The sequence below is a fragment of the Nanorana parkeri genome, unplaced genomic scaffold (assembly GCF_000935625.1).
Source record: "Nanorana parkeri isolate BGI_ZX_2015 unplaced genomic scaffold, ASM93562v1 scaffold1544, whole genome shotgun sequence".
NCBI lineage: Eukaryota > Metazoa > Chordata > Amphibia > Anura > Dicroglossidae > Nanorana > Nanorana parkeri.
The window spans coordinates 364,423-378,634 of NW_017307812.1; the positions used below are offsets into that span (position 1 = coordinate 364,423).

Consider the following 14,212-nt stretch of genomic DNA (forward strand, 5'->3'; position numbering starts at 1 on the left):
CATCACGCTAGTCTCACCCCCCCCCCCCCCCCTCTTAATCTTTATATTTTGTATGAATTGGACCTTTACAACTTCTTTCTGGAGAAAAAAAAAATCTATTTCGGTAGAAGCCTTTCCATGAAGAAAAGTGTTTAAGAAGGGACATCATGCACAAGTGAAATGTACGGCTAACATTATGGAGAATGTTTCCAACTAAACGTTCTATGTGCATATTTGTTTTCTTTATAGGAACATCTGGATTTTTAGAAGCTGTTCTGTATTGCTATTCTGTATGAGTCTTCTTTTTACCACATTTGGTCATGTTTTGTTGTTAATAAACGATTGAAACATCAACATGTTCCTTTATAAGGTATGTTGAAGCAGAGTACCAGCCAAAAATAACATCAAAACGATTATCCTATTAAACAATAATAAAACCAGCTTTTGCTGCAGCATTCACCTTCAATCCAAAGATTTCACACATTTGTTTATTTGAACGGACACGGGAATTCATTCACTTTATGGTTTTAATGACTCCTACAGGAGAGTTTGACACTAGCAAGCAAAAAACCTGTAGACCAGCCCAGAAAAACCCTACTACCACCAGCATGCCTTAAAAGAGAACTATGGGATAGTGTTTTTCCCCATACTTCTTAAGGGTCACGGGAGGACATATACCAGCGTCCTTCCGTGACCCAAAGCTCAGTATATAGCAAGCTGCAGCTCGCGGTATATTAAGACTGCCGCAGCCAGGACGGATCCCGACGATACTGTCGAGATCCACCCAGGTGCGTGAGTGACAGCTGGCTCTGCCTATGATCGGGAAGTGAACGAGCGCCGGTATGTGTTAGCTCACTTCCCGATCTATTGAGCCGACGTTTCATTGTCTTATGTCGGCTTGAACTATGAGGTAGTTCTTTAAGCTTTTCTGGAAAAAGTCTGACCCAATTTCTCTAGCTTGGAAGTGACCTTTAGGCACTGGGTTCCAAGTAAGGCATTCTGGTATCAAGTTAATTTGCAGAGTGCATTCCATGTTAAGAGCAATTGGCATTGCCTTAGCGCTTGCCCTGTCTCTAAAGACTCAGCGGGACTGAACATACAAGTCATCTGCTGTGTGGAGAGTCGCATGCGCTATGCACTATTTCTTGCCATTCAGCACAAAGGAAGCATTTCTGCTTCTCCTGTGTTGCAAAGAGCTACGTGGAACTCAGATACTCGGTCCATTTTTGCTGCCTGCCTACAGTAAATGTGGTCAACTTCAGCCATCCAACCCTCACCTGCTACCAGCTGTTGGGTTTCATGAGCACCTGAGGCCTTGTCTTGTACCCTGAACCTTGCATTGCTCAACTTGCAGTCACAGTATATCTGATTGTAGACATGGGGGAAGACAGTCCTGGCTATCCCATCTTCGGAGTCTTTCCCAGCTCTGTCGGGTGTGGCAAGCTATCTATAAGCCTTTGAAGACACATGGATGGCTTGTATCCCAGATGCATGGGTGCCAGAGGTTGTTTTCAAGGGCTACAAGCTAGAGTTTCCATTAACACCTCCCCCCTGTCTTGGGGCTTCTGGATCAGGGTGTCTTTGCTGCTTTTCCTGTGGCAGAGTGGTTTTACTCCAACCTGTTCCGTTGCCAAACCCAAAGAGGACATCTGCCTCATCTTGAATCTCACAACTGGTGGAATTCAGCAGCTCTATCACTGCTGTTGACCAGGAAGACTTCCTGGCTTATTTGGACATTGAGGATGCTTTCCTGTAGGCCAGCATTTACTGCTGTTGGTCCACCTGCACTATCAGTTCATGGCCCTGCCATTTGGCCTCTAAACAGCACCTTGGGTGTTTACTTTAGTGCTTTGCCCAGTACTAGCTCTACTGCGTTCTGGTGGCATCCCTATAATCGAATTCTTAGAGTGTCCTCCACCTCCCAGGCCCTGGATCATACTTGGCTGTATGAACTGCGCCCTCAATCCAGATTTAACCGGTTGAGGAAGCTTGTCCAGCAGTTGTATGCACTTGAGATAAACAACGGCTAGCTAGAATAGACAAGGCTGTGGTATTGTACAGTTGAATTTAGATCTGGCAGCCTGCTAGGGAGATGATCTAGCTATATCCAAACAACCCCACCTCCTGAAACTCTGGGATGTAAATCAAGAGATGAGATTTTTTTCTTTTCTGTCGGGACTCCTACATCAACAGGATGCCAATAAAGGACTAAAATGAATTGATACCAGTGCTGAAGAAAGGAATACAAATTTAGAGCGCTGGAAAGGAGGGGACTATAGGTACGTGTCCTTGCTCACCAAAGAAGCCGGAAAGTCCCCGTTGAGAAGGCAAGCAATTGTAGATCTGGTTGATGCCATTCAACATTTTTCGGCTTACAGGTCCCAACTACGGCAAATGTTCCCATTGGAAAAGACAACTGGTAGGAATACAGCTTCTGAAACCTTTCTGGCACATAAACTGGAACTCTATGGGGATCTGCTAACCACCGAAAGGCAAACTATCCAGGTGTATGCAATTTTTAGCAAATGCCCCCCTACTTTGGAAAGTGGGGGTGCACCTTTGTGCTGCTGGTTTTTTTTTCCTGAGGGTTTAGCAGGCTCTTTACCCCTGACTTTGCATGTGGCCAGAAAAGCAACTTTGGGAGGCCTAGACATGCATGCTCCAGGAGTATAGAAACAAAATGAGACTTCACAGACCTTTCCCTAGGCTTCTTGTTCTAAGACAGGCGGTTGCTCTTGCCTCTAGCGACATCTGTAATATCAAGGGCTGGTCTGAAGAGATGATGTCCTTTTAAATACCATGTGGGTGAAGTTCTCCCTTGACAAGATTGTCAGACCAGCACTTTAACCACAGTGCTTTATGCATGTTTACAGACAGCCCGATAAAAGAGACAAGCCACAATGATTCCAACAGACTTTCACAGCTGAGGGCCTGCTGAACGCATCCTGGTTAGCTTGTGGGGACCTGGGAAAGTGCCTTATGTGGCAATACTAATGGCTCTGGACGTGGAATGCGCTCTTTGTCTAACTTGTTGCCAGAACAGAATCTGGAAAGTGCCCTACTTGGAACGTATTGCCCAAAGGTCATTTACAGGTTTTTCTTAAAGTCCAGACCCTTGGGTTCTGAACATGGCAATCCAAAAGCAACACAGTGGATTGCTGCACTAGATATCTGCAATTGAAGAGACTAGCTCTAGCTGCCATGTAGAGAACAGGCATGGTGGAAGAAAATGTGCCAGTAAAAAAAGTAGGCTAGTGTTTTACCAGCGAGGCTTAGAAAAAGAAGACATCCATTCTCCTAGATCACGAGAAAAACTTGTGTATACTGGTTGGGAGTGGGGTTTTCCTGGGCTGTCTTTCAATTTTTGATTGCCAGTGTCCAATCCACGTATAGATCGCAGTATAAAGCAAAGGTAACAAATTCCCCAAAAACGAATGTGGTGGTTTGGTCTTTTCTTTCTCATGCCTTATAAATGAGTGAGACCGGCCATCACCTTAGTTGACCAATACCGCATTCTTCTAGGTTTCTAGGTCTCAAAGTTTATAGCTCTAGGTGAGCTTTACTTTAAATGCAGTACAAATGCCAATTTGATAGATTTCAGTTTCTAATGCTGATCACAAAGTGTGCTGAGAGAATCTTCAGTGTTGTTGCGTCTTCCTTTGTCATCACTGCAACCTTCTAGGTGCTAAGAATCTTTTACCAAGCTGCATTTCGATGCACTGGTTTCTAAAGCATGCTGGGGGACAGTTGGAATGCTACTTCAAAAGATCGGATACCTGATGGAAATGTTGTACAGCTGTGACGAGAATTGAACATGCTTTTATTTTGGTAAAAACAATCATTACAGAAACCAAAAACAATTCCAGCTTTAAAAAAAATGTCTTTTATTCCATATTGATACAATATAACAATAAAAGATGTTCTGCAAGAATAGAGGATGCCAATATGAGTGAGTTTATAATTTTACATCTAGTAGGTGACAACCTCATGAAACAAATGCCCATTCAAAGGCACTCTGACCTCTAAGATTTGTGTGTGCTCGCAAACAATCTGCATCTAGACTAATAATATAAACTCTATTCAAATTTATTACAAGCTTTTTGTGCAGGGATCATTTACTGTTCCTACTTTTCCCTATAGACACACTTGAATGAATTTAGAATTAGGCCCTGACTTTGATCTCTCTTTTTTTTTTTTTTTTTTTTTCGTCCCCCCCATACTGGACTAGATTTTAATTAGAAGCACAAATCAAAACTTTGCTTTCATGAGAGAATAGGTATGGACTACAAATTCTAGATGTAAACTAAACAGCTTTGACATTAAAGTCTGTATGCTTTGTTTGAATCAGAGACTCAAAGAATAGAAGATATATATTAGGTCAACAATGGTCGAACATATACCGTCGCTCACTCACTTCTCGATCATCTCCCTGCAGAGAGCCATGACTGTCAGTCACAGCTCCCTGCAGGAATTCCCCCCTCCCTGCAGAGAGCCATGACTGTCAGTCACAGCTCCCTGCAGGAATTCCCCCCTCCCCTCTAGCGTGCGGTGGGTACAGCTGGCTCTGCCTCTAGATAGCCAGAGCCCGCTGTCACTCACGCAGCTGGGTGGATCTCGACAGTAATGTCAGGATCTATCCCAGCTGCGGCGGTCTCAGTATACAGCAAGCTGTAGCTCGCCGTATACTAAGCTTTGGGTCATGGGAGGACGCTAGTATATGTCCTCCCATGACCCTTAAGAGGACTATGAGAAGAAACACTTACCCCATAGTTCTCTTTTATGAATACTACGTATCTGCTTGCCTCTCTTCTATGTTCTGAGTCCCTGACCCCAGAATAAGCATGCAGACTCCAGGTCTATGCCTCAGCAACTACTGAACGTTACCAGGCAACCATTTTCAGAAGTAAAAGTTTGCAATGGCAGCCATCATAATCTCTCATTACAGGTTTCCTTTGATACCTGGAAAGCCAAAGCCAAACATACATGGTGTATGGGACAAGAAGCATGTCATACGTGAACACTAAAAATAATGTTTGGGTACATTTTTCAGTAATAAAAGGTGGATGCATAATGGTTTAGGACTTCCCTGCAAGCTGGACAGTTTTGAACCACCTTTGCATTGGCATACAATGGAAGGGGTGGGCACAGACATCTTTTGATGCTGTACTAGCTGAAAAGCTAAGCAAAGTGCTTACCTAAAATTACCTCTTTCCAAAAGCAGAAGACTCGGTTACAATTAAAAGAAACAAAACACCAACTAGAACCTGGCAACTCAACCACACTGATCCCCCCTGGCTCAAAAGATGATAAAGTGATATAGGGGTAGGCAACCTTGGCACTCCAGCTAGGGTAAAACTACAAATCATATAATTTCTCTGCTTCTGGGACTCATGCAGAGTCTTGTAATGTCGCATGGGATATGTATTTCTAACGGGTGGAGTGCCAAGGTTGCCTACCCCTGTATTATACACTTCAAGCTTGTGCCTGCCATTTGACTCTGAGTACATTGGAAGCCTTATGTGACAAAATCCTCATATTACGACTGGTTCTTTGAAGTTTACGAGGCTGTTAGCAGAGTTGGCACAAATCTGCAGCTTCTAAGACAAATGAAGGTGAGGGTTGGTTCAGAAGGCTTGGCTGAACAGTTGTAATAACTTCCACGTTCTGTATAAAGTCAGCCAGCTAGGACTAATATACGGAGGAGCTCACTGTAGTAGAGATAACAACATAGTATGGGGAAGGCCAGCACCCCTATTAGAGCTGCATGTGATTTCTCTGCTTTCATAATCCTCGTATGGTTCTTGGCTTTCAGGTTTGGATATAGGTAGTTATCTGCTATGAAACCTGAAAAGCTGGACACCTAATTTACAAGCACATTTGTGAGGTGTTATAACCATATAAAACCTAAGCAGCTTTGGACATCAGTCTCTATTTTTAAAGGAAAAATAATCTTTATTTCTAGTCATGTGACTTATTTTCCAACTTATTGGACCCAACCCAATATATATATATATATATATATATATATATATATTTTTTTATATTTATAATCTTTTTTCTGTATTTGTATCTTTCTGGGCCGAGCCATCTCTTTTAGCGCATTGGCTCATACTACAATTAAACCCTTGTCCTATTTACAATATTGTGTGCTCGTCAGCGCTAGTGTATCTGCTTTATGCATTATATGCATCATCTTGTAAAATGTCAGGATTGCCAATCCAATATCATTTTATAATCTTTAATGTCAGGCTATCCCATCCAGGAACATTTTATGTTTAATGTCAGGCTATCCCATCCAGGAACATTTTATAATGTTTAATGTCAGGATTTCCAACCCAATATCATCATTATTGTCAGGTTGAACATGGGCCAGTATTGTTGGGCATTGGACTTTTTTTTTTAACCAAGTTTCCTGCTTTTGTTGTATGTAATTAATTTAATAAAGCAACATTTCTGAAAGTGTGCTCAAGTGCTCTGGGTTCTACAATAGTTGGGAGTAAACACCTATATCTTGTGTAGGAGTAACAGTATATCTCCAGAGACTTCTCCTTAAAGGAGAACTATGAGGTGAGTGCTTTTCACTCACCTCATAGTTCTAGCCAACCTGTGACAATGAGACTGTCACAGGTCGGCTCAGTAGATCGGGAGGTGAGCGAACACATACCGGCGTTCGCTCACTTCTCGATCCTGTCACAGCTCTCTGCCGTGACAGGGGAGTGGCTAGATTCCCCCCTCCGATCCTCCAGCGCTGACTGGCGGAACAGACAGGGGAGGGTAAAGCTGGCTCTGCCTCTAGGTAGGCAGAGCCAGCTGTCACTCACACAGCTGGGCGGATCCAGACATAATTGTCGGTATCCGCTTCAGCGTCTCAGTATACCGCGAGATTTAGACCCCATTCACACCAGGGCCACAGCGTTTTAGCGATTGCTTCTTTTTTTTTTTTTTTTGTGTTCTTGTGTGTTTGTAATGCACGTTTCCTGTTCATATGCAAGAGCATTATAAATGTCATTTTCAGTTGTCCAATTAAAAGCAATCTCAGCTGCAAAAATGCGCGCGCGCCCCCCCCATTGAAGTCTAGAAAGCAAAACAAGCTGATAAGCGGCACAAAAGGAGCTCATGGACTATTTTAAACAAGGGGCGTACTGTTATGCATGATTCAGCACTTTGCATGAACATCCCCCATAGGAATACATGGGATTTCAATTTGCATGCATTTCAGCGCAACTAAACGCCCTGGTGTGAACGGGGCCTTAGTGATTCTGACAGCTCCTAAAGTCATGATCCTGCCTCTTGGTCCAGAGAAGGGTCACCAGTGCTGGAGAAACCGCAGGGGGTCAATGCTCTTTACAAATGACAGCGGGCATTTTTGAGGTTGAAAACTTATGAGGTTTTCTCCAGGTGTTAATGAAGCTGGCTCCTCGATTGGTCAGGCCAGCTCCTGGATTCCGTAATAACTTGTCCACTCCTGGGTTAGAGTGCCCTTAAGTTGCTCTGCAATGTTCTTACAAAAATAGGTAGCACTATTCTCAAAGTTGGAAAACATAGAAAAACGTAGTGAAGGTTAGTCTGCATAGAGAGCCCATCACTATAAATAGACATACACTCAACTTTGTCATCAAAGGGGTGGATTTCATGCACTAACTGCATAGGAAAAAAAACAAAACAAAAACAAAGCACACATAAGAAACAAAACCCAGTTTAAACATATATAGACGAATCTGCAGAACGAGGCTGATTACTTCTCACTTATTATACACAATTATAAAAACTTAGACATGTAAAGAGAACCTGCTGACAATCTAAAACACTGTCTATTAAGACTTACAGCTGCCATTCTCAGGGGTGGTCACCTCCCTCTCCGTGGTGCTGAATGAGTGCTTCACTTTTACTGCTAGGATCTACTAGGCTCCTAGGAATCTGGGCATGGCAGTGTCTATCAAGGCTTGTAAGCCAACTATTCATTCTCCTTCAAGTAGGCTGATTGTTCCATGGTTGCACTTGCAATGTAAGCAAACCAAAAACATTTGCGGGAGGAACTTTTTACTGTAGCCAATGCAAAGCCCGGTATAGGACATTTCTTTTTTTTAAAGTCCACTTTAGCTCAAAGACCCATTAATGTTGGTCAGCATAGCACACACCGCCCAGAGCTGATTAGAGATGCCTGCTAAGGCAAACGGCAAAACATTATCAAAAAGACAATATTGACGGACTCTGTCAATATCTTGATTGATGCAAATTCTTAAGCGAGCAAGGGAATTTATATCGGTGGCTTCTTCAGCGCTCTGTCCTGGGGTAGAAGTGACCACTTGTTCTTGAATGTCATGGTTTTCTTTCACAGCATTGTTCCTGGGTGTGTTTGGGGCCTCCTTCATCTCCATTTTGTCATACACGTGATCATCAGAAATCTCAACCAGATGTTCAGACGTCATCACCACTTCTTCCACGACTTTTTCTTCTGTCATCACCTCTACCATCTCTTCCTCGCCCATGGAGTGGTCCAATTCCACAACGGCATCCTCTACACCCGTGGAGGTTGTCACGACTAAAGTTTCTTGGCCTTGCTCTGTAGATGAGGCCAAGATGTACATGGTATTTTGATCTGGTGAAGGTTGACTTAGCATGACTGTAGCTTCATGGCACTCGTGAGGCAGGGCGGCAGTTATAATTGGAGGGACGACCACATATGCTCCAACAGATTCCACCAGGTCCTGTATAGCAAAATCTTTATCGGTGATGACCCTGTCACCAGGTTCCAACAAATCCAAGATCCCAGATGACTTTGTGATGTCTCTTGTTGATGCGCAGCCTGAATACAAGGGACTTATAAATATCACAGCTCCATGGGGTGCTATGCCAAGCAAGCCCCTATAAGAAGCATGGCTGTAGTAAATCTGGGAACTTGCATTGTCCGTACTACTTGCCTGCACTTTAATTTCAGCACAATGCAAAGTCACCCGGGCACGAGGATAGGAAGCTTTGAAGCACTCGGGCACATCTTGGCAATCGGTTTCTCGGCTGCGCCAAAGCGGTATCTCTCCGAGTACAACGTATAAATAGTGAGCCCATGTGATGACAATCCTGGTAACCCTGGTTTCTGAAATGTTAAAGCGAATGGCCAAATCTTTATCATGGAATCCTTGCCGAACTTTACATAAAAACAAGAAGAACTGGTCAATCTGTGGCATGGTTTCATATTCGGATAGCGACTGCTTTTTCAAACTTGCATTTCCTTCCTGTTGGCATTGCTTCCATTTCTCCGAGCTACCCTCCGTTTCAGTCAGGGTCACAAATACAACTTTTAAGGTGGAATAATCTTTGAAGCCGGTGTAAAAGGTAATAAGGTTCGGGTCTGTGGAAAACCGCTCCAGGAAGAACATGTTATTCTCCAACGCCGCATTACGCTGCTGCAACCTTGCTATCTCTTCACGGGCCGCTTTCAGCATTTCCTTGTCGGTCATCGGGGGCAGGTCATAACAATGGTCCAGAATGGACGTGGTCATTTCCGCTGGCTGGGGTGGCTTGCTGTTCTGCACGGTGGGTTGTGACGGCAAAATAGGCTGAAGGGTGTTTTTTGCAGAGCTAGTGACAGAAAATGAAAAATTTATTTGCATCAAAAACTGTTTATTTTCGCTTAAAGCTGATATTTAGGTAACGTTAAAAGGAGAACTATGAGGTGAGCGATTCTCACTCAACCTCATAGTTCGAGCCGACGTGTGACAATGAAACTGTCACAGGTCGGCTTTATAGATCGGGAAGTGAGTGAACGCATACAGTCGCTCGTTCACTTTCCAATCATCTCCCTGCAGAGAGCCGTGACTGTCGGTCTCTGCTCCTCGCAGGGATCCCCCCTCTCTCCAATCCTTCAGCGCTGACAGGAGGAATGGATAGGGGAGGGGGCGGGCACTAGATAGGCAGAGCCAGCTGTCACTCACGCAGCTGGGTGGATCTCCAAAAGTAATGTCGGGATCTGTCCCGGCTGCGGCGCTCACAGTATATCGCGGGCAGTAGCCTTTGATATACTGAGCTTTGGGTCACGGGAGGAAGCTAGTATATGTCCTCCTGTGACCCTAAAGAAAACTATGGGGGAAAACACTGACCCCATAGTTCTCTTTTAAGATACTTGAATGCATTTTTAAGATTTAACTCCTAACTTCTAGTGTCACCTTAAATATCAGGTAACAACTGACACTCACTCCTCCCCCTTCCCTTTCCGGTAACACTATTAGACTTCTGACAATAACAATAAAAACAATGAATGCCGGTACATTGACAGTGATTTACCCAGAGTTCTTCTTGGGAGAGGACATCTGCTGCTCTGTTTGCTCATTGGTCGTCCACTGGAATATGCATGGCACGCAATAGGGCTTCAGATTCCTTTTACCCGTTAAGGTCTTCACAAAATCCGATGGAAGGAAATGTTTGGAGCACACCCTGGTGCAGCTGGACACCTGAAATAGGAGGAAAGCTGTACATTATATTCCATGACTTGTGGTAGATGTCATGTTACATAAAGCGATAGCGGACCTCTCAGTAATTTTAGAAGTCTGCATGAATAAAAAGCCGGCAGCTCATGAGACAGAGTAACCATGTCTACTTTTCAGTAATTCTGTATTTTATTAAAAAGCAGACCTTAAAGTGATATTACAGTCAAAGGGTTTTTAAGTTTCAAATGCTGATGAAATCACTTACAATGGGTGTTGCTCCTTGATGTTTAAAATTTTAGCTGCTGGTCCCCTAAGCACTTGGCCCGATATCCTGTTTTAGTGTGGCTCTTTTCCCTCTTGCAGGGTCCTGTGGAGCTACCCTTGTGTGTGTGTGTTAGTAAGCTGTATGTGTCTTCGCAAACAGAGGCAAAGCAAGCCAAGCCATGCCCCTCTACTCCCTTCTTTTAGTAGATGGACAGTTGCTGGAGATTGAGCTGTCCCTTGTGATCTTGTACTGGACAGGAAGTTTAGGGAAGCCCAGCTGAGAGAGTTGGAGACATTTATTTGCTGTTCTGTTGCAGCCACTGATCACGAGGGGTCCATTTGTAAAGGATTAGCTGTGTCATCCATACAGCGAATATTTGTGGAAAGGCTTACTTTACCTTTCATGTTACAACCATACAGGTGAAACTCGAATAATTAGAATATCGTGCAAAGTTCATTTATTTCACTAATGCAACTTAAAAGGTAAAACTAATATATGAGATAGACTCATTACATGCAAAGCAAGATAATTCAAGCCGTGATTTGTCATAATTGTGATGATTATGGCTTACAGCTCATGAAAACCCCAAGAACCCCAAATCCACAACCTCAAAAAAGTAGATTATTACATGCAATCAATAAAACAAGGATTGTACATAGAACAATATCGGACCTCTGAAAAGTACAAGCATGCATATGTACTCAGTACTTGGTTTGGGCCCCTTTTGCAGCACTTACTGCAATTACTTTTGCATGATATTCTAATTATTCGAGTTTCACCTGTATGTAGGGTATAACCTGACATATGGTCAGGTGACAAGAATCAGCCATTGCATTGTATAGAGGGGTGAGCATTCTTTTAAAATGATAGATAAGCAAGCGATTCATCACCGCTCAAAATCAATTTTAAAACAAACGAACGATAGCGAGTTAAAATACAATCTATCAGAAATGATCAATAAAAAAAAACTCAACCAATCCATGTTATGATCAGTTCTCTGACACACACGCTGATATTCAATAGCGTGGCCGGGAACATATCAATGTGATCCTACAATCATTTAATGCAACTAAAATGATCGAATGAAATAAACGGCAAACCAAGGATCTTCCATTCGACCGATTTGGTTAGCTCTCCGTCAGGGGCATAACTACAGTTCATGGGGCCCCATAGCAAAATTTTAATAGGGCCCCAAGGCAAACCCTTTAAAATCTAAATCAAGGACAGGTAGCAGGAGAGCTGTCTGCATAGTCTCTTCCTATACTTCTGATAAACTCTTCTTTATGGGAAATGCCATAAGGGGTACAGGGTCAGTAGCAACTTCAGCAATCCTTCATGTGCCCCCCCCCCCATGCCCCATAGCAGTCGCATGGGCTGCCACGGCTATTGTTACGGCCCTGCTCTCCATCAACTTTGACAAGACGATCAGCTGTGGTGAATTTTTGCTGATGGCTTCTGATGGAGTGAGAGAATATCTGTGTGTCGCACGAGAACTGATCACAATTCAGATGAATTAAGCGACTGATTTTAATTGAACGTTTACATTTGTAACTAATAACTAGGGATGCACCAATATATCGGCCACGAAACATATCGTCCGAAAGTGCCAATTGTCTGCCGATACAGCGGTGCATCCGTTCTTTCTCTCCTCCGTGTTCCAGCCGGGAGGAGAGAAACTGCGACAGGTGGCCGAGTGCTGCGGGAGGAGAGCGCTGTGAGCGGCTGGCGTCTCTCCTCCCACACAGCTCAGCCCCCTGTCACAGATCAGAGGAGAGGGGCGTGTGGGTGGAGACAGCCAGCGCTGTCACAGGAGGCTGAGCTCTCGTCCCGCACCGCACGCTCAGCCTCCCGTCACAGATCAGAGGAGAGCAGTGTGGGCGGAGACAGCCAGCGCTGTCACAGGAGGCTGAGCTCCGCTTGCTCAGCCTCCTGTGACAGTCCATTTAGACCCCCAATATTTCCCCAAAGCCCCTAAAAGTAAAGTAAAAAATATTTAATAAAAATTTATAAAGAAATACATTAAAAAAAAAGTTAAAATAAAAAAAAACATTTTCGGTTTTGGTCTGAGTTTTTTAAATTTCGGTTTTTAAATTTCATTTTCGGTGCACCTCTTGAATTTTCGATTGATATTTATACTCGGCCGCAAGAAAATAAACTGCGCGTATTGCATCCTTCGCCATTTTAATCAATGATAGACGGCTCATTTGTGATTACTTCTGTTTAGATCAATCACAAATTGCTATGTGCATGGTCACCTTTGGAGCGATCAATGAAATTCCGCCATGGCCGATCAATTGGCTAGAGTCAAAGTCAACCGAGAGCTCACTATGATCAATGGCATGAAGGGTCTTTGGTTTCAGATTCTTACTCAATCTGATAATTTTAGTTGCAAGGATTGATCATATCGATATGTTTATGGTCACCTCTCAAGCTGATCATTTCAGTCGCATGGAACAATCAATAGAATGATCATATTGATACGTCTATGGCCACCTCTCAATCTGATCATTTTAGTCGCATGGATCAATGGAATGATCATATTGATACGTCTATGGCCACCTCTCAATCTGATCATTTTAGTCGCATGGATCAATGGAATGATCATATTGATACGTCTATGGCCACCTCTCAATCTGATCATTTTAGTCGCATGGAACGCTCGATCGGTTGATTGATCATATGGATACGTTTATGGCCACCATTACATCCTCCAGCAGTGTCCTATAAAATGTGTGCCCGGTATAATAGTAATCATGTTACCTTAAAGTTGGGTCCCGGTTCTCGCCGGATACAGGTCAGCCAGGTCTGGTGTCTCTGCGGCTCCACATGGAAAGCTGGGATTCTATGGAAGGAGATCTTCTTGTCTGCATTGTACCTGGCATCACTGTTGCAGAAAGGGACACAGCAGTGATAGGCAGCCATGGGGGTGCCAACAATCTAACACATGCCTGAGACACCCCAGATGCACCCTATGCTGACTTACTTGGCTCACTCTCACCTGCACTCGATGACCCCCTAGCCAGCAGGCTGAGCTGACCCAGCTAAACCCCCCACCCAACACTCAGCCCGTAAACAATCCTCTCCTCCAACCTTTCAAACTTGCCCGTCTATGCGCAGCTCTAGCCTCTCCGCCTCACAGCGCATGCGTCAACTGCTAACCGCGCATGCGCAACCATCGGATAACCAAGTAGTGTAGACTTCCGCTACCATCTATGCGTGTCATGTGGGGGGGCGGGACAGGAAGCTTTCGCGTTCCACCGGAAGACAGCTGGTAGTGCGCATGCGTGACACGTTTTGTGCGTTTTAAAAATACCGTATGAAGGCGTTAGATTCGAATTATAACGAACGCAACTGCCGGGATTAGAACTCTCCAACCTGCGATTCAACCTCAATGGAACGGCAGGGATCAAAACGTGATATTCCTGCGGAGGAAGTGGGGGCGTGGCTACGGTCAACGGCTGTACCCGCCCAGCGACTATAGAACAGCCAATCATATGATTGTAATTCATATTAATGTACGGTGCACGACTTTCCCGGTAAGGGC

At 44.0% G+C, this 14,212-nt stretch overlaps 1 protein-coding gene across 1 annotated transcript; it reads right to left on the reverse strand.

Annotated features, from left to right (window-relative positions):
- Nucleotides 1-8,075: 8,075 nt before the first annotated feature.
- LOC108798727 lies at nucleotides 8,076-13,632 on the reverse strand. Its single transcript, XM_018570507.1, has 3 exons — nucleotides 13,429-13,632; nucleotides 10,261-10,427; nucleotides 8,076-9,558 (listed from the first exon to the last, which is right to left on the reverse strand). The coding sequence occupies exons 1-3, from the start codon at nucleotides 13,588-13,590 to the stop codon at nucleotides 8,076-8,078; spliced, it is 1,812 nt and encodes a 603-aa protein (XP_018426009.1). The 5' UTR covers nucleotides 13,591-13,632.
- Nucleotides 13,633-14,212: the final 580 nt, after the last annotated feature.